The 21,780-nt window shown below is 44.9% G+C and overlaps 1 protein-coding gene across 1 annotated transcript in view; it reads right to left on the bottom strand.

The window, feature by feature from the left end:
• Nucleotides 1-17,180, bottom strand: part of FCHSD2 (FCH and double SH3 domains 2) — a 163,254-nt gene extending 146,074 nt beyond the window's left edge. Inside the window, 2 exon segments of the mRNA XM_054080180.1 lie at nt 12,340-12,437; nt 16,896-17,180. Of these exon segments, the coding sequence (XP_053936155.1) occupies nt 12,340-12,437; nt 16,896-16,916 (119 nt within the window). The 5' untranslated portion in view covers nt 16,917-17,180.
• Between the last annotated feature and the right edge of the window lie 4,600 nt (nt 17,181-21,780).

Genomic DNA, 21,780 nt, shown 5'->3' with positions numbered 1-21,780 from the left:
GTAATTGCAGAAATCACTTTCATCTCTTTTCCGCTATTGCATTAGCTCCCACTTACAAACTAATAGACTTAGTTATATGAAATACTTCAGTACCCCAAAATATTAATATGTTTGCTATACAGAGATCTGAGCGCTCTTGTAAGTACAAAGAAAAGACAAGATTGCTCAAAGCCCTAGAGAGGAAACCAAATCACGAGCCTTGAATCGTTTTGCTCACAAATTGCACACACCTTTCTGTTATCCTGCTTACGCATAAAAAAAGATAACTCTCCCTCCCCAAAAAAATACCCACCAAAAAAGCCACACAATAGGCATTTTCTCCCTTGTCTGGATGCTCAAAGTTTCAAAGAGATCACCTCTAGTAGATTTATTTGTTGCTTTTATATAGAAAAAAGTAAAAAAGACAACATTGTCTAGTATCAAAAGGATTTTTAACAACCTAAGGATAACTCCAGTAAACAGAATTAAATCTTCTGATATGATAAGGTATTGAAATGTACAACATTCAGCTTTTACAACCCACATTCATAGACCACATCACTTTGCTACATAGATATGCTATTTCAACACTGCTACTGCTCCAGACACACGTTCCCATTCAACACACCTCAAGAGCACTGAAGGGAGGCAACTTTAAGAAGCAGAGCTTTGTAGTCCTCTAGTTGAAAACACAAACACTACTGGCCGTCTTACCACTGAGCCTAAACTAGAAGGTCCCTCACCTCTTCGATTCCTTGTTATCTACTATAGTCGTACAACTTCTCTTTGCAAGGAGCCACAGGGAGAGGACATGAGGCAACGGTAGAAATTGCACTGGGAGAAGTCTCCTCTCAATTTAAGAAAGAAATGTTTTACAGGAGAACAATCAATCACTGGAACAACCTCCCCTGGGATGTGGTGGAGTTTTTTATGTTACTGGAGGTTTTCATGATGCGATTGGACAGGATACTAGGTAATCTCATCTAGGCTACCTTTTCCACAAAAGATTGGCACAGGATGGTCTTTGGAGGTCCCTTCCAGCATGGCTTGTTCTATGATTCTATAAACTTGTGGACTGCAGTTAGTTTGCATTTTACCAATTTAGAGAGCAAACCCAGCCAGATCTGTTCCCCAGTATTCTGTCTGAACATATTTCCAGACAGACTTACACACATTAGAGAAACACAAGCCATCTCAATACTGGAGTGGGGAAAGAGTAGAGCTCACTCCGGTCGCCAAACTATTTCCTTCGAACCTGTATGAGGAACAACAAACTACCACTGTTTGCACCCAAACGCCTAATAGTAAAGCAGTGCTACGTGGAAATAAAAGAGTGGTATAATAAGAAATGGACACAGCAAGAGAAACTGCTGTATGCAGTTTGATTTCCTCATGTAAGTAGAAAACAGCTGTTTCTGTCAAGGTAGTAGCTGTAGCACAGAACAAAGGTGGGGCAGGGTTTGAAATTCTTACTGGTTAGACACCCCAGGCAAGATACCGTGGAGACACATCTATTTTTAAAGAGCACCTATGCGTTCTGGCATTGCTGGTATAGCAAATTGATTAAGTTTATCACCTTTACCACGGGAGCTGCTGAAATAAATATATTAAAATTCAAAGGTCTGGGCTTTGTTACAACTCATGTCAAAAAAAAAAATCTTCTGATGGTCCTCTCAATTTATTCCTCCTTCTTCCTGTAATTCAGATTGAACTGAATTCTGAAAATCATACTAGCATTCCCAGAAATGGTTTGGTTTTCTCCAACTATACAAACATACAAATACTACAGCAGATCTAGTACAGAAAGTGCGAACACTTTACCTGTGCAGTATGTCTCTTGCACAACTATGCGGACAGACAGTGTTGCGAAGAACAGGGTAAGAACGAGAAGATAAAGGGGAAATCTAAAAGCAAGGCCTATTTCTAATTTCGTGTTACTAGGCAGATATATTTACTTATTCTGTCAGCCTAGATCACAGAGTTAATTAGAAACAATCACACAAAATCAATTAAGATGAAAGAAAAATTCATACACAACAAGCACATTAAAATAGCATGCAAAACCACTGTCATCTACGCCCTTTTTCACTAAAAGCAACACAGCTGAAAATGAGTGAAGTACACCTAGAGAAAAGATGGGCCAAAACCAGGCTGTGTAGTCACCAAGAGTATGAAAAGCTGCTGCTAGAAATCAACTCCATAACATTGTCTATTATTGCTCTTCTGATTTCTTCTTTGAATTCACAAGTCATTCCAGCCTCTCTCCTCTGCCTGGTTTTGGGGTAGACAAACATTGACTTTTAGATGAAACATTAACAGAAACTCGACAGCCTAATACACGGTAATATTTCCAGATAGAAATTCACAATTACATAAAGCAATACAACTGTTTTATTATGCTACAGGAAGTCTGAAAAAATTTGGGTCAATTTTATTTCATTTCTTTACAGAATTCAGGCCCTTGTCTCTTCCATTCTCACTCTGAATTAAAACCAAAATACTTCTGCCTTTTATACCGTTAGAAAGTAAGTTTAAGTAATTGCTCAAATTTCCAGCTTTTCCAAATATTGCTAGGAATGTCTCACAAAACATAAATTCATTCATTCTTGTATTCAAACATCTTTAAAAGCACTTTTGATATGAGATCATAGCATACCCTTAAGAAAAATTGTGGCTTGTTTTTTTTGCCGTATCCCTTTTTTCTCCCATCCAAATATGCATAAGGAATACAGCAGACCCCCTCAAAATACCAAACTTCTTTATACTTATTTATGCTCCGTGTTCTATGTAGTTAAACATGGTCACAAGTGCCAAAATCGTTTTCACTAACACTGGTCTCGCATCTGGCACACAAGCTAGAAATAACTATACTTAGTGGCTTCACCACCATAAATCTTCAAGTCTTCTGCATGGCTGAGCTCTTCTCATAAAATTAGACACCAACGCGTTTTGTCTTTCCCATTCAAAAGGATGCTTGCTGGAGAAAGCACAGGAGAACAGAGATGCGTGTGAACAACCCTCCTGTAGCCACTGCAGACTGGACCTAACCGCATTCTCACAGGCGCAAATAAAGGAATACTTAAAATAACTTAAGACTGTTACAAAGAACATCTTTGAACATTAAGAAACAACTTTAAGCATGTAAAAATCTAAGAACGGAATCCACAATAGCACACAGGAAAAAAATCTAGGCTTCAGATTTCTTTTTCTAGTTACTGTTACTATCTTTTCCCAAGTATTAATTGCAAATATTATGTTTATTTCAGAAATAAACAAAACCAAACACTTACAAACATTAACTCAATAAAAGGCCTCTAACCTAATGTATTTCTACCATGCATTTTGAAAATATGTTATTAAAATTTTAAAACCTACTATAAAAAACAAACAGAAAACCACTACTTAGAACTATTATAGACCGTTTTCATTTACTGCAAATACTTGACTGGAATAACTACGGTTTAGTTAGGTTTTGCCCCTCTTTTTACAGTCCATTTTTAAAAATATGATTGCAGAACACCCTTTTTATGCGCTTTCATACTGCAGTAAGCAACTAATAAGATTGAAAAAGCTCATTGACTGTACTGAGGCCGAAGAAAAAGCAGATGATAGTCATCAGAAAGCTAAAATCACCAGCTGTAGTACAAGATAACAACTAAGTTAAAAGATCACTAGGAGCATGAGAAGCTGATCTCAGTGACCAGCAAAGTAACATGGTACTAATTTCTCTGCAGTCAAGATAACCACACTACATCTGGCCCCTATTGTAAGGAAAAAAAAAAACACCAACAAACCAATCTCTCTTTTTAACTCTGCCTCCCCCATGAAGACTATTTACATGAGGTATGGTCTGATAATATAGTTTCCCTCATTTGTCAGTACAAATTTCCCACTCACTAGCATTGAAAAGGCACAAGGTTTTCAAGGTCTCCTTATGAGAGATGAGACCAGCCGCTCTTCTCTGATTCCAAAGCCAAACTTGACCTGAATGCAGAAACCCAAATAATAAAGGGAAATTCACACAATGCACCTGCACTGGCCGAACAGGTAAATTCTGTACATTTCTTACGAGGTTCTTCAGCACTGCTTACACGAAGTTCAACTGGCCTTTATGTGACACAAAACCCACACAGGTTCCAATCATAATTTTCACTAAATATACTATAAAATCCACTTCAGATACAACAACAACTATCAGCTTCTATGAAATAGGGTATATTTTTTATTATTATTGGGGTTTTTAGAACACCAGCTTGCGACACCGTTTGCACTAGGGACTATGGACAAGGTTTTACTTTGTGATTAACTGCAGTTCTGTGGCACAAACATCAGCCCTGCCAAGAATCAGTGTTCACAGCGTGCCAGCGGATATTTTCAGCACGGCAAAAACTGAGCTTGTTCTGAGCCAGTTTGACACATGGTCAAAAACACTTGTGTGAAGCCAGTTCTGCTGTTGTAATTCATCTCCTGCAATTCACCACACCCTTCTTGCAGAGGCAAGAAGCGAGAATCTATACCCGTAAGCCAGGTAATATAATGGACCATGAACCAGACTAATGCAAAGCAGATGCACATTGCCATGTCCACCTGTGAACATCTAAAATAACTTCCCGAGGAAAGACAAGGCTGGCATAGAAGGGAAGGCAAGGGAACGGAATAAAAAATAGCATCTTCAGCCACAAAGCTAAATGAGAAGGGCGGAGTGACTTCTATCAACAGCCTCAATGTCCCAAGCCACAGCAGGTATTATTTACGGAAGTCTTTGTGTAGGATATGTTAAAAGGCTGAAAGCACTGTCTGCAAAAGATGCTGAAAGCGCTATTGGCAGAGGATGCAAAACCTGCAAAATAAACCTTTTCCCATCAAACATGATGAAACAAATACAACAAAACACCATAAGAAATTAAGCCAGGCTACACTCATTGTGTCTGGAATTATAAGAATGTTCTTCCTCTTTCCAGTACAGTGTATCATGACATTTGTGGTATGTCCCAAACATCTTCAATTCCCCTTACATACAGGCTTTTGGAATTAAGAGCTGGGATTAAAAATATGTAGACTCTCAAAGGGCAAGCCTTCCTCACAGAATCAGGCTTGGCTTTGATCAAGTGGATCAACAGAAGAGCTTTCTCTTCCTTTAAAATTATCCTGTACCATATATTCTAATACACATACTAAGCTTGGTTGATTGTCAGCTATGCCTTATAATTGGCTAAAAAATATCTGTGACAAAAGCAACTTTACAGGACTACATTGCAACTACTGGTTTTCTAGAGCTCTGCCAAGTAACATTGTGATGAAAAAATGATAGTTAGCTCCAGGAAAGGCCATATTCAGATAAAATTCAGGAAAAAAAGAACAACAGCCCACGCAAATTTCTGCATGCTGAAGAATTCATTCTTAAAAAGGTGACATCAAGTCAAAAATGAAAATGCAACCTTTGGCAAAAAAAAGGCATGTGTTGTAATTAGTACCAGAATCAACCTTTTACTGTCTTTCAAGACAAATGCATACTAAAGGCACATTATAAACCTGAATTCTCCTGAAAGCTTATAAGAAAACACAAATCCTCAAAAATCAGAATTCTAAAGCATGCGTTGTAATTGCTTTAATAAACAAAAGCTCATTCAAATGTAAACCTTAAAGCTGCAGTGGAGAAAAGAAAATTCATTTTCTTTCTGATGTGAGAAATGGATTGTTCTTTGGGGTTTCTTTACACTATTACTTCGGCTAGAAAAAAAAAACCACAAAAAAATCATCAAGAAGAAACTTTCAAGATAACCAAAAGCTGTAAAGCTACTTAAAAATACTGAAACAGGAGATCCATTACTTTTTATGTGTCAGGAATAAAAAAAAACCCAAAACCATAAAGGAGTGGCATCCATTTCTGAGTTTCACTGGGCCAAGATAGGTCTGAATCATTACACTGTGGCTGTGTTTATACTGAAACTCTTTTTTTTTTTTTTCTTCACTCCAAACTTGGACTTCCACACCCAGTAGGCAACATTTTTTTAAGTACATTCCAAGCTTCCCTCAAACAGTTCCAGTGAAAACATCACCAGATTTTAATTCCGTCAAGAATGCGAGCATCTCATTAAAGGACTGCCTAATTATAGGTAACGTGCCCAGACCACAGATTCTGTGGCATCTTTATATGGAGTATTATGCAGAAATAACACCACCAGCTTTACTCAAAATTTCTGAAATTTCTGCGTATTTAGCACAACGCTGTGTCTCTTCAACTCATTAACAGAGCTTGAAAACAAAAGAAATGAACTCACAATGCTCACTAGTGGTGAGAAAGATATCTCAAGAAGAAAGAAAACACCATTAACTTCTCAGAAAATTGCAAGCTTTGAAGAAAAAAAAATAAGTCTCCAGATCTACTAGTTGCACAAGGAAAGCCTTTTCAAGTGTGAGTCAAAACCCAGACTAAAACATTATTGTGCCTAGTTTTCATGAGTTTTTCTAATCCTTCTACTGACTTCCACTCTGTCAGGTTACAGAATTCAGAACCTGTAAGCACAGAAAAACCACTCTGCTCCTACTTAAAGCCGTGAGCACCAGAGGCGAACATGACTTGTGATGAATGGAGTGGATGACCTTGGAGGAAAAAAAGAAGGTGGCAATGAAGGAAAAATTTCTGAGCAGGATCAAGGAAAAAAGATGACCTCCTTATGCAAACCTCCCAGTGACTGCAGAGATTAAGTTCTGAACAGGGTTATTTTTAAAAAAGACCTTATCAGATATCCACTAGCCAAAGGCAAATGAGCTCCAGAGCCCAATATGGGCTCCATTCCCTGAAGCTGAAGACCAGAAAGAACAGCAAAAAGGTAAATTCCTCACTACCACTTTGCCTCAGGACAGAAAAATTAAAGCCTTCTCATAATTTTTCAGAATCTCTTATGGCATCCTAATGTATACGGCCATATGCACACAGAATTACATATTCTTTTACAGTTACTTACCCTTCTGCAGCATGATGCGTACTGTGATAAGACTTTTCCCTAACACATTACTTGTTAAGTGATCTGTGTTGTAGCTTCTGTATTAGATTTGCCGTATTTAGGATTGGAACTGCAGTTAGTTTCTACTTCACTAGCTTGACTCACAGCCAAAGCTGCTGTAAACCTTATCACGAACCTACCAACGTAATTGGTGAAATTACAGCAGCACAGTCAAATTCCACCAGAGAGTACAAAGTATATTCACAGCAAAAAGTTACGTGCAACTTTCTTAAGTGGAGCATAATTCAAGACATAAAATGGCATGTTATAACTAGCAGCAACTAGCTACCTACAAGTACATATTCATTCATACTTTTTTATTTTTAAATATCTGTGCTGTTCACTCAAGGCTTGTTATGGCAGGAATGAGACACCAAGTTAGAGATGTCAAATAAGTACTCTGTCCTTATATCGAACACAAACACAAATGCCCAGTAAGTTCCTGTGCCTCACTGCAGGAGAAGCAGGTGACAGCCCAGTTGACAAGACAACAGCATCCGAGATCAGAAAGGGCTCAGCTTGTTAAGAAAGATCCCTCTTAGCAAGTAAACGTAGCAGACATAAGCGGTACTGCTGAACATTAAATACAAAAGCATCTCAGAAACAGCAGTGATGACCAAGAACTATAATTCACAAGCTTAGAATTGGATGAAGAAAGGACTAGGGAAGAGATAAGTATCTCAAAGGAAAAAAAAACCCAAAAAATAGAAGTTGACAAATGTTCTGGAAGGAAAAAAGCAATGTTCAGAGGGCAGGACTTCAGAGGACAGGATGGAAGAGAACATACCATGCAAAGGCAAGACAGCATAAGAAGAAAGGTAAATGATGAAGAAAGAGTGAGAGAAGAATGTGGCTTTCTGAAAAGTCAAATGAGTGTATAGGATACATTGCACTGTGATATATGCTAGACTGAACAATGTGAAGATAATTAAATAAGAAGAAAAGGGAAGCAGGGAGAAACCACAAGAGCAGAAAAGTGAAAAAAGAGAAGGAGGTATTTGTATGTATAATTTGCATCCATATCAAGACAAAATGAAGATTATAAGCCTACAATTTTGGTAATTCCTTTAACATGAATTTAGTTGAAAATGACAAAAACCTAAACTTGGGACCCCACAAACGAAGGGACCGTATTGCTGTTGTATCTCAGCCAGAAATAATGCAATCTTTACATCTACTTTCAACACACTGTACAGTCAACTGACTTAAGATGATGAAGCAACATAGGATCAACATATCCAGCAAAAATTAGCTATGACTTAAATAAGATGGCCTTTCCAGCTCTGTAGTTCACAAAACAGCAGCTGTGCCTTCGACAGGAGTATTAGGCTGAGGTTACACAGTGACCTTCATCCCAGGTGAACCAGAGCTGCTACTGCACAGTCTTGCTTTCCCTCTCCTTTCTCAGGTACTCATTCCCCCTACCTCTCGAGCTAGCAGCAGCGCTTGTGCAGCCATGCAACAAGCTGAGCCACGGAATGGATTTATCCAAAAATTATCCCTTTTGGGGAGAAGAGTCAGGGAAGACTTGATTTCAGGTAGGTGAATAACCTCATCCATAGGGCTCACCCATCCTTGTATTCCCTACAGGGAGGGAGCAGAAATAGGCAGCAAGTGGAGCTGACCCTTCAACAGCAGTCCAGACATTAGAACAGATTAAAACAGCCATGCAACCACAGCCTTGTTCTTGCTGGCAAAACATGAAAGCGAAGCAGTTTAACAAAAAGACATTTTAGAATACATTAGCAAAAACTAAACGCTTACTAAGTTCTTTTGAAAAGTAGGTCTTGAGATAATGTTCAACGTAAAGCAGCTATCACCTAACAAGTTTGTGACGTCTATAGCACATAATGCATTACATAAATACCAAATAGAATTAAAATGTAGATCACACAGAGTTCTTTACAATTTTGCAGACACGTGCACACACACAGAAGTCCCAGCAAACTAAAGACAATTTCAGACTACTGTGTGTGACTACCATCAATCAAATAAGGCAACCCTTAAATTCAAAATGAAATATATGTAAATTGCCAATATCTCTGATAAATTCAGCCACACATAATAGCACTGGCCTCTGGAAAATAACAACAAAAAAAGACCTTGTTGCCTAAAAGCAGCCAGGTGCTAACTGAGTAAAGAAGTACTGCTAGCCACAGAGGAACTCTGAACGATGTCTGGTTCATAGCAACAAAGCCTACATTGGCCTTTCAGGGGAAAAACTCCTTCATCACAGTTGCAGAAAGACTTTTTTGTTTTTCTCCTTATAGCAATGCCAGTGCAGATCAACCACATGAAAGAACATGGTAGCTTCAGTGAGCTACAAAAGATAAACATATGTCACGCCTAAAACTGAGCTAATGATCCTAACACCATACTAAATCACTAGTTCCACATATTCCCCAGTCACCAACTGCGAAGAAATGTAACATGAAGAGCCAAATAGAGATTATAAACACAGAAATGTTTTTTTAAACCTATTTGCTAATATATCTCAAAATATACCTTTTTGTTATAGTCTTGTCAAGTCATAAAAAGATACTCAGGCTTTACTGCTACTAAGCTCCCGCAGAGAAAAGAAACAGAACAGTTTGCAAGTCTCCAATGGACATTTATTTTTTTTTTAAATAATATTAGAATTTTATGTTGTGCCAAAAGTCATCCAGCTCCCAGAAAAGCCTTCCACTCAACTATCAGCACACAGTTTTGTCAAGTCCTAGCTATGCTTTCCACAAGCAAAACACATTGCCTTTTCTCCCCAGCCTCCAGGGCCTTCATCTATATCCCTGCAAACAAAATGCTGTATTATCACTCAAAAAGAAGACATATTATAGATTTAATTAAACATAGTGGTTTTGTTTACGTACAGCCCTCAAGGAGATTAAGTATCTGCAGATGGGCTGGAGAAAAGGTAGTTAGATCTTTATGCCTCAACTCTGACAAAGAAGAATCCCATTTGAAATAAATAGTAATTCAGTCTTCATCCTCTCCAAATGACATAGTTCAAGCCTTCAAAATATAAACATTGAAAGCAGTGCTCAGTTTTGCATAAAGATATCAAAGCTATTGGAATGGCAAGTATGCTTACGGTCTGGTAGGCTGCCAAAAATCATCTGCTAATATACTAGACAATAGATGTATTCTATTGGAACTCACAAGAGAACTTACTGATCTATTCTTTGTATCGTTTCTTTTTATACAAAACTGATATAAAAAAATGTAGTTAATAGTTTTAAATTCTACACAAATACTGTGGTTTGTAAGTATTGCATATGATTCAAACACTTGCATGTATATGCTAACAAATACAGTAATTATTTGTAATAATTTAACATTTTAAAACATGCCTTCTTAATCACTAATTTGCAAACCGTGTATTCAATGTTTCTTGTTGTCACTACAGCAGTTGAGTTTCTAGAATTCAGAGCAGCATAAGCAAGAGCACAATGCTGTAATCTTGCAGTGCCTGAAAGCTCCAACAGTGCTACGAAAGGACCAGAACCCTCTCAAGTCTCGAAGTCTTGATAAACAAACAGCATTCAGTTAAATTTTAATACTTTTGGATAACAGCAGGGTGCTTTCTATAAAAATAACAACTTCATTCCAGAGACAAAAAGATCCTGTGTGCCGTTCCAGCGAGCGCTGCTTTCTCGAACACTCCGGAATCACGGTGGCTGCATATCCTGAATACAGTCATAACTACACAAGTAACGGGACGACGAAGTTTACACCCAACTCTTCACACCAGTGTCCCATACTGACCAGCACAGTATCAACACTACCGAGTCTTCAAAGCCCAGCTCCTCCTTCACAGCCAGATGCAATTAAAAGGCCTCTGCATCAAAAACCAATATTGAGATGGGTGGGAGATTCAGCAAATGTTTTTAAGCAAAAATTCTCTTGTTCTCTCTTACTCCATTATCTGATATTTGAACAAATCCTCGACACGATGGAGCTGTCATATCCTATCATATCATTCCATGTTTAAAGAATGTTTAATCTGTAAATCCACACAGTGATTCTGCAAATGCAGATTGCCTTCAAGAAGAACGCTGAACAGAGACTATGCACATTTAGTGACCATGCTAGCAAATTACATCTATTAACCTAGTTTCTTAATGCATAACATTAAAATTTACAAATTAAATAAACTGTTGAAATTAAATTACATTAAAGAAAAATATTTTAAGCCTGCATTTTCACATTCTCCTGTTCTTGTATCCACAGGCTAATAATGCTTATGACGTCCTTCAGCAGAATACAGACTGAAGCAATTACAAGCTCCTGAAAAATAGGAAAGGCTAACAAAACCTGGGCTAGAGCAGCAATACCTGGACTAGATGTTCTAAAAAAAGGCTTCTATCTAGGGGAGAAAATTCCTTAAATCAGTCTGTTACTTATTACTCAGCATTTGCTAGTTAAACACTGCACAGCCGATAATTTTAATCTAAGGAAATGAAAGCTGTGATCTTTCCCATACAGAAAAGTGTTTAAACACCCACAAAAGAAAAATGGGAGAGAAGGCTCAAGCCTCGACATTCTGATTTATGCAGAGAAAGGACATAGAGAGCGAGACAAACAGTATGTCATCTGTCAGTGTTGCCGCATTTGCATTTTATATGCAAATACAAATCAAGAAAACTCATTTAAATAATTAACAGGTGGACTAAACACTGCCAAAAAGAGCAGGAGAGCAACGGACTCACTGCTGAATATTTTACAGAAGAACCATCCTAGAAATTGATCCTCTCCAAATGGAATGATCAATCCTCCATATAATGCCAGGTACCTACTACCACATTTTATTAAAAGCAAACTTTTAACTTCAAGAGAAGCAATCACATTAGGTAAAATTAATAATAAAACACCCACAATTAATGCTTCCCTACTGATCTTAACACGTGCAGAGTTTTAAACTGTAAATGCAAATATTCTCTTACAAGTTTCCGGTAAAAAAATATGATCTATTTAAAAGTGCTGTTCAAAGCTATCTCTAGCAAGATATAAATCATCAGTGGTTTTAAAATATTTTAATAATTTTAGCAGCCTCTTTACAACCAGTAAATCAAAGTCATAGCCTATTAAGTAGAGAAATAATGCTGGAAAGACCAATACTTCTTCTATGTTGTTTGTGACTTTTTTTTTAAACATTTCCTCCATTGAAGAGAAGAAAAAATGGTTTGCATTGTGTTAGCTCGAGTTATAATTTCCAGCTGTGTCAAAACTTTAACAGCCTAAAAGCAGGAAATCCAAAGAGGAAATTCCATCGTCAGTTCCTGAAGTTTTGTAACTCAAATGTTCTTCCAAAAACTGGATCTTAAAGGAATTTTGGTAGCATTTTCTGTATCCTTACCTGATATCTTCAAGTAGCTCACATTCTGCCTGATGCTTGGCCTGAAGCTTTGTCATCTGCTCAACCTGAATGTTTTTTAGCTCTTGTGTAACTTTCACCTACAAAAGAACCACAGACCACATATATGTTCTGTAGAGTTTAAGTCAAATTTCAACAAAAAAAAAAAATTGATGGTTCTTAATCTATGTTGAAATTGCACATCTATGTGGAAAATGAAAACACAGAGTTAAGAGTGCATTTAACCCTACGCAACATTCATAAAGGCTGATTTCAATTAGTGCTGTCACCTCAGCAGGCTTACACTGCACTTGGCAGTGCAAGAACCTCATCCTTATGCTCAGCCGTTAACAAAAGTGCAATTTTATTCCAAAATCTAGGAGGATTTGGAACGTGTTGTGTGCAACAAAAGAGTTTTGCCTACTTAAAAAAAATAAAAACAAAAACCAGGCCACAGGGGGGAAAAAATTAAGTTATAGTGTATACATTTAGCACTTCAGTGCAAGTCACACAATCTCAAAACGCATGAAACTGTCCTACAATTGCGGTCATTTAAAGATACCTTAAACATTGAGGTGTTTTTTGATTGTGCATCAGATGAAAAGAACCTTCTATAAATGGCTTCAGAAATCTGGCCTTATATTTTCAGCACTGATGAAATTTTCCTTTGAACCTTGCGATCGTGATGCTGAAGTTTCAATACTTTGGGAACCTATTTGATAACTGACAGGTAGCACCACTGGCACAGGTAACGGGAATGATTTGATTTTGGAAGGGAACCTCGGGGTCATTTTGTTCCTATTTTTACAAAAAAAGAGGTTTTGGCACTTAAGCCCTCTAGTGATCACAGGGAATCCACCTAAAAAATGATCACCAGCGTATCTGAAGATATTACGCATTCATGAGGACAAAAATGCCAAACAGTTACTGTAATTAAGGGTGAAGAGAGATGAAAACTTTAAAGAGGAATAAGGCATAGATCTCCCTCTTCGTCAATAGCCAGGCAAAAAAAGTAATTCAGATCTCATCAGCTAGCAAAAGCCTCCTTGATTCTAACAGTGAAAACAAACCTCCAGCTCCAAGCATACTTTAATTACATTACACAAAGACAAGTTTTTCGTTTGATTAAAAGGAAAAAAAAAATCACATGTATGCCCCTGACTTCAAGCAGGAAAAGCGTCTATTTTTAATATGAATTTGAAGCATTTTTATTTCTATATAAAAAAGCCCTACTCAAAATAAATAAACCCACACAATTTGGCTCATGTAATGGAAATAATCTCAAATGAAATAATATAGGCAAAAAAATGACAAATATGTAATATAAATAAGCTGCCAAACGCAAACTAAAACAGAAATAACAAGTCTTTAACAAAAGCAGAATCCAGCCGCAAAACAAGAGGTCAAGAGGCAGGAAGGAGCGAAGGAGAGATCTCCACTGCAGCTGCTACCAGGGCTACTGGGGAGCTCGGGGATGACAAGGGATTTCTGTTTACACTCCCTCTCAAGCCTTCCTCCCCTTCCAATCTCTCACAGCCACTATTACACACTTCTTCACCCAGCAAACCCCTGCCATCTCCTCTCCTCACTGAGAAATCTCAACATCACATATGAAATCTCAGGCATCTACAGTGAGCTATGACAATCAGATTGTAAATGATTACAGCCCAAACCACCCAACAGGACAACGTCACAAAGAATATATAATACACACAAATCTCAAAACCACAGAACTCCCTTCCACGGTGCCTGTGAAGGAGCAGCCTCTCCATCCTGAGATCCGCCTCACTGTCTCTAGCTCTCCCCTTCTCCCCACACACTGACCGCTGCACACAGCCCTCAAAATAACCAATAAATCTCCATGCGTCAGTACTTACACATAGCTCAAGACCCCACTACAGCTCAAGTCCCCCAGAAGATGACCTGCCCACAAAGACAAGCCATGCTTCCAAATCTACATTCCGTCTTACATCTCTTTCCGCACCAGCCTCCCCTCATGCAAAGCACCCCATATTCCCATGGACTGCATGAAGACAAAAAAAACCCTCCCTGCTGCATTTGCAGATTGTTCCCATCACACAGATGTTGCACATTTTTGGCTGCCCCTGGTTGCCTGCACTCCCGATACATGCCGGGAAAGCCTGCATCCTTGCATCAACTCCAGACGTGACCTTCTGCTCCAAGACAACCAACCCATCTCTTTTGGTATCAACCCACCCTAGCACCCAAAGGCAGCTGAGACTCCAAACCACAGCCGGCAGCACCCCACAAACAGTACGGACTTCCTTGACACCGCTGTGCAGCCAAGCCCTCTGCAGCCACTGACTCCCTTCCAGCCCAACCAACCATTTCTCTCCCACATTTGGAGAGTCTCCACTGGGTATATGGGTGGCCCAGCCACGGCCACCCCAATACCCACTAACACCAACCCCCACACTTCTCTCCCTGCCAGCCCTTTCCCACACCCTGTCCTGCCTCCAGACCTCATCCTCCACATCCTCCATCCCATCAACCATGGCCCCCCAAGTCCAGGTGCCACACACACCCCCAGACATTCCCTCCTTTTACCCACCTTGCTGGGTTGCCCTCACCAAGCCCCTACTGCCCCTCACTTCCCTCCCAACACTTCTCTCCCTTTCCTAACCTGCTTCCAGTCTCCCCGTGCAACCCCTCCCTGTGCAAACTCCTATGCACCCCTACACCCTCCCTGTGAAGCCCCTGTAACCTGTGCACTCTCTGCACCCCATCCACACCCTGGTGCACCCACGCTACACCCTTCCTGTGAACCTGCTGCACAACTACCACTCTGAACCCCTGCACCCTCCCTGTGCACCCCCTGCACATCCCTGCACCCTCCCTGCGCACCTCCTACACCCCATCCGTTGCACCCCTCTACAACCTCCCTGTGAACCTCCTGCACACCTAACCCTCTGCCCCCTGCCCCTCCTTGTGCACCCCTGTAGTCCCCTTGTGCACCTCTGCACCTTCCCTGTGCACCCTCTACACCCTCCTGGTGCACCCTTGCACACCCATGCCTCTTCACCCCTGTCCCCCACGTGTGCACCCCTGTAGCCCCTTTGTGGACCCCCTGCAATCCGTGCACCCTCTGCACCCCATCCATACCCTGGTGCACCTCCGTACAATCTCCCTGTGAACTCCCTGTACACCCACTCCCTTGTGCGCCCCTGCAGCCACCTTGTGCACCCCGTCCTTTCCCAGGGCACCACCACACCCTCCCCGTGAACCCCCTACACATCGTACAGCCCTATCCCCCCTACAACCTTCCGGTGCACCCTTGTACACCCACCCCTCTGCACCCCTGTCCCTATTTGTGCACCCCTGCACCCCTCCTGTGAACCTCCTGTTTCCCCACCCCTCTGCACCCCTATCCTCCTTTGTGCACCCCTGTAGCCCCTTTGTGAACCCCTACACCCTCCCTGTACATTCCTTACAATCCTTTTACCCCGTACCCTCTACACCCTCCTCATGCACCCTTGCACACCCACGCCTCTGCACCCCAACCCCGCCTTGTGCACCCCTGCACCTTCCCTTGTGCACCCCCTGCACCCCATCCACACCCCAGTGCACTCCCATAGCCTCCCTGTGACCCTCTTGTCTTCCCACCCCTCTGCACCCCTGTAGTGCCCTTGTGTACCCTCCCTGTGAGTCCCCTAAACCCCATGCACCCTTGTACTCCCTACAACCCCCCAGTACAACCCCTACACCCCCTGACTCCTCTGCACCCCATCCACACACCACTGCACCCCCTACAACCTCCCTGTGAACCCCTTGCACCCCTGCTCCCCCTTGTGCAGCTTCCCTGTGCATCCCTACACCCTCCCTATGAGCCCCCTGCCCCTCTATACCCCATCCATGCCTGATGCAACGTTCTCCGTCCTCCCTCTGAACCCCCTGCACCCTCTGCACACCATCCACACCCCTCTGCACCCCTACACCCTCCCTATGAGGCCCCTACACCCCCTGCACCCTCCCCGTGAGCCCCCTGCAATCCATGCACTCCCTGCACCCCATCCACAGCCTGATGCACTCCCCAACACCCTTTCCATGAGCCCTCTGTCCTCCCTTGGGCACCCCAGTAGTGTTCTCGTGCACCCTCCCAGTGCACCCCTACACCCTTCCTCTGACTCCCCTACAGCCCTTGCCCCCGCTGCCCCCCCCACACCCTCCCTATGAGCCCCCTTATACCCCTTACAACCCCCGCACCCTCCCTGTGCAACCCCCTGCAATGCCTGAAACCCCTGCACCCCATCCACAGCCTGATGCACCCCCTACACCCTCCCTGTGCACCCCCCGCACTCCCACACCCTCCCCATGAACCCCCTACACCCTCCCTGTGCACCCCCTGCAATCCGTGCCCCCTCTGCACCCCATCCACAGCCTAATGCACCCCCCTACACCCTCTCTGTGAACCCCCCGCACCCCGTGCACTCCCACACCCTCCCTATGAGTCCCCTTACATCCCCCGCACCCCACTACACCCTCCCTGTGAGCCCCCTGCACCCCGTGCACCCCATCCACAACCCCCCCCCTCCGCTCACCTTCCTCGGCGGGGGCTGCATGGTGCTGCGCGGGGTCTCCACATCAATTCTCTCCCCCGGCAGGAGGACGCGGCCCCCGCTGCAGGAGGAGGAGCGGGCAGCCTCCGTCTCCCTCCCGGCTCGGGGCGAGTCCCGGTCGGCGGGAGGAGCGGGAGCAGGGGGGGACGAGGCCGCCGCCTCCTCCTCCTTCTCCTGCTGCTCCTGGCGGGCAGCGGCGGAGCCGAGCAGCGTCCCGAGCGCCGGCCCCGGGGAGCGGGCAGGGAGCGGGCGGCGGGGGGAGGCGGGGACGGGGCGGAGGGAGGGAAGGAGGGAGAGACTGGGAGGGGGGGGAAGGAAAAAAGGGAAAAGGAGGAAAAAAAAAAAAAGCAAAGGCGTCGTGTGGCGGCTCGGGAGCGCCCCGCAGAGGGGGCGAGAGCCCCGGCAGCCCCGCCGCGCAGCGCAGGGGGCGGGGACAGCGGGGACAGCGGGGACAGCCGCACCGCGGGGGGCGCTGGGGTTGGCACGGGGGCGCGCGGGGAGGGGGCAGGAGTGCACGCCGAGGTGCAAAAGGTGCACGGGTGTCGGGGGCGGGGGGCAGGGGGTGCAGGGGTTGGCACGGAGGGGCGCAGGGAGGGGGCAAGGGTGCACGGGGGGGTGCGGGGAGTGCAGGGGGTGTGCCCAAAGGGGGTGGTGCACAGGGGTAGCACAGGGAGGGTCAGGGGTGCACAAGGGGGTGCAGGGGGGGAGCACAGGGAGGGTCAGGGGTGCACAAGGGGGTGCAGGGGAAGAGCACAGGGAGGGTCAGGGGTCCACGGGGGGTGCACGGGGGGAACACAGGGAGGGGTCAGGACTGCTCAAGGGGTCTTGCCAGGAGTTTTACGGTGAGGACAAGGGGAAGGGGGCGGTGCAGGGGGCGCGGGGGTGCACAGGGTTTTGCACGGCGGGGGGGGGGCGCAGGGGCATACAGCGAGGGTGCAAGGGGTGCAGGGGGAGGTCGGGGTGCACGAGGGTGTTCAGGGAAGCTGCAGGGGTGCGCGGGGGGGTTGCACAGCAAAGGGTCGGGTGCACAGGAGGGAGCACAGGGAGGCTGCAGGGGTGCACAAGGGGGTGTGCGGGGGGTGGAGCACAGGCAGGGGTCAGGGGTGCTCGGGGGAGCACAGGGAGGCTGCAGGGGTGCACAAGGGGGGTGTAGGGCTATGCACAGGAGGCAGCACAGGCAGGGGTCGGGTGCACACGAGGCTGCTCAGGGAGGTTGTAGGGTGCACAAGGGGAGCAGAGTGGAGTGACAGGGGACAGGACAAGAGGGAATGGCCTGAAGCTCCGCCAGGGGAGGTTCAGGTTGGATATCTGAAAAAAATTCTTCACAGTAAGAGTCATCGGGCACTGGAACAGGCTGCCCAGGGAGGTGATTGAGTCGCCTTCCCTGGAGGTGTTTAAGGAACGGGTGGATGAAGTGCTGAGGGACATGGTTTAGGGAGTGTTAGGAATGGTTGGACTCGATGATCCAGTGGGTCCTTTCCAACCTGGTGATTCTGAGTGCTCAGGGAGGCTGCAGGGGTGCACAAGGCGTGTGCAGGGCTTTGCACATGGGGGTGCACAAGGTTCTGCTTAGGCAGGGGGCAGGGGTAAGCGGGGGCTGCACAGGGAGGGGTCAGAGGTGCACGGTGGGGGTGGCGGAGGGTTGTGTTGGTGTGCCTGAGGTGTACCCGGGGGTGCACAGGAGCTTGCAAGTGGGGGTACACAGGAAGGGTGCAGGGAGTGCAGAGGGGCGGGGGTGCAGGGGCGCAGGAGTGTGCAGGGGGTTGCACAGGGGCTGCACAGGGAGGCTGCAGGGGTGCACAAGAGGGTCGCAGGGATTTACACGAGGGGTGACAAGGGAGGTGTGCAGGGCATGCCGGGGTGCACAGGGCTTTGCACAGGGGGGTGAGCAGGGAGGGTGCAGGAATGCACAAGGCAGGTGCAATGTGTTAGCAGGGCGTTGCACAAGTCATGCACAAGGATCTGCATAAGGAGGGGGCACAGGGAGGGGGCAGGGGTGCACAGGGGCTTAGGGAGTTGCACAGGAAGGATGCAGTGGGGTGCACACAGAGGATGCGAGGGCTGCACAGGAAGGGCACAGGGGTGTGCATGGGTGCACAGGGGTGTGGACACAGTGCAGGGGGGTGCAAAGGGTGCAGTGTGTGCCCCAGGAGAGGTGGGGATGTGCTCAGGGGGTTTTACAGGGGGATGCCAGGAGAGGTGCCCGGGAGGATTCTGGCTGTTCGTGGAAGAGCGAGAGTGGTTCACGGGGTGTGTGGGCTGTGCATGGGGGAGCTGTGGGGAGTGCACAGAGAGTGTATGGTGGAGGATTGCATAGAGGGGTGCAAGAGGTGCACAGGGGTCACGGGAATGCTGACAAGGTGTGTAGGGGTTTGCACATAGGAGTGCAGGGGAATGCATGGAGAGGTGCAGGGTGTGCACAGCAGGATGCACAAGGGGATACACAAAGACCCCCCAGTGGTGTTGCCTGGGGTCACCAGCATCATGCTGTGTGTTGGCCCAGCCTTCAAGGTAGGTGTCCACAGCAGGATCCAGTGACACACTGGGGTACAGACAGTACACCCCTGCTGCCCAGGCGGCGCTCCCAAGCACCATGCAGACAGGGTGCACCGAAGTGCAGCCATCACCTTTCCCCCACCACTTTTTAGGTTCCCCAAGCAAAGCAGGGCAGCAAGAGCTGGACTTGACCTGGGGTTCAAATACGCAAGGTACTATGACCCTCAGTCCCTGGGGACAGTGGCTGGAGCAGTCTTTTGAGGCTGGCACCCAGGTCATGGTCCATCCCAAGGCCAGCACACAGGAGCGCAGCACATGAACACACAACAGCCAGCGAGCTTTTTGCAGGAGGTTGCTTTTAATCGAAAGGAAAGTAAAATGGAGCTGAACCCTTGACCGCTAGCTGGCATTGGTGAGATGCCGGAGAGCCCAGGAGGCAGAAATGATGTTCGCCGCCATGTAATGTCGTGTTTCACTGGGTGTGAATTAAAGCCCCCTGATCAGACATGCTCCCCCCCCCTCCCCCCCGGTACTTAGGTTCCTTGGCCTACCTTATTAGAGCTGCTGCCATGAAATCTTTGAAATATTAAAGTGCATTTGGATGATGTTTCCTTTAAGCAAATTACCAGGACAGTTTGCAGAGCATAAGGCAATTCTCATAATTGCATTTTCCCAAGTGCTCCAGCATTGCTGCTGCTCCATCGCCAGCTCCTGTATTATTGATGAACTGCTTTACTCCAGCTCCCAGAAAATGACCCCTCGCCTTTAAAGATGCTTTAACCATCGTTAACACTTTAAAAACTAAAATGCAACTTGCATTCTCCATTCTCCTCCAGCTATTAGTTTATTTAGTGCCGCTAATTAGTCTAACTCATTCTCCCTGGGAAACCTTCTCTAAATGATGGGTGAGGTGGGGTGCATCAGTGGATGCTGTGAAAATATATTGTGTCTCTCTATTTGAATTGCACAATCTGGAGACCTTGAAGGAGTTTGTGTGAGACCGTGCCCAGTAGCAAGCTTACATGCATCCATAGTGTTTCCTTACACACCCATATATAGCTCGGAAAGTGCTTTGGGAAGACAGAAGCATTGAGTGCAATTGGTATTTAATATATGTATATATTGCAGCTCCTCCATGCAGCATGGTGCTCAAAGTCAGGGTGAGCAGATGCAATGGGATGCACTCGGGGAATATAGAGGATGCTGCATTCAAGTAGAAGGGCAGAAAAGTGGACTGGAAAAAAGCATTTTGCCGGGATAAGAAAAATTAGCTGGTGCTCTGGTAGCCAGAGCTTGTAGGGGGAGTGGATTTTTGCAGATAAACTTTTAAGTCAAGGTGTAACTTGCAATGATCTGCTTCCCCAGCAAAAAAAATCGCACTGAACCAAAGTGAAATGCAACCTCTGCCAAGCTCCCAGTGTTTTAAGTCATTGCCCCCAAATCAAGTCATCCTGCAAAAGTTTTGCATCTCACACCTTGTTCTTCCAGCCAGCCCAAAGGAGCTTCCTCCTGAAATGCCTCAAAGTAGCATCTGTGCGTGCAACCATTTGATGCAAAGGTGTAAATCATCCACAGGATTTTTCACACAGGGTACCACAGCTGAAAACAGATGCATCATCACTCTCATCATACATGACAGTAGTTTTTCTACTGGTTACTTGTATTCTTCCATGAGTAATTTCATTAATTTCATTTTATGTATTTGACTGCAGATTCCCTGAAGCATGACCCGTGGGGGGCTCTGCGTTCAATACAGGTCCCAGAGGAGTTTTCATCTTTTGTGATAAATGATGACAGAGCTGCCTCTTGTAGCTGCCCATAGCACTTAAGTGTCTTTATAATGCTGATAATAATCACAATTGGAGGAAAAAAGACAGGAAATAAAGATGATGATCACAAAATAAATAGTATAACTGTCTAAGTGCACTATGTTAAAAAAAAAACTTGTTTTCACAGCACAAATGGATTTCAGGCTGTGTATTCAGAGTCTTCACCCCTTGATTTCTCCTTTTTAATCACACGGGTCCATGTATTCAGACATAAGCAGGACTCGAAGGCAGCTGAGTATCCTACAAACCGAAATGATTAGAGACCAGTCCAGCTGGTCTGAAACTGAAAGTAGTGGTGAATTGTTCTGCTAAGAATGCCCTTCTCCCACCCTTCGCCTGTGGTGCCTTCTCTGAAATCCCCACGCAATCATCCTCTGAAGATAATAGTAGTGTACCACTGGGACAGAACAAAGGGGCAGCATCCTCCTTCAGCGGATCCTCCCAGCTGCATGTGAACATCACAAGTAAAGCTAATGTGTTGGGTTTTTTCTTCCTCAAGTTATTTATGGTGAGAAAGTTCCTGGCCTGATGTTGGAAGTGTA

This window comes from Cuculus canorus, chromosome 1 (assembly GCF_017976375.1).
Source record: "Cuculus canorus isolate bCucCan1 chromosome 1, bCucCan1.pri, whole genome shotgun sequence".
Lineage (NCBI taxonomy): Eukaryota > Metazoa > Chordata > Aves > Cuculiformes > Cuculidae > Cuculus > Cuculus canorus.
Note: the sequence above shows the minus strand (reverse complement) of the source record. Positions and strands in the feature narration are given on the sequence as shown.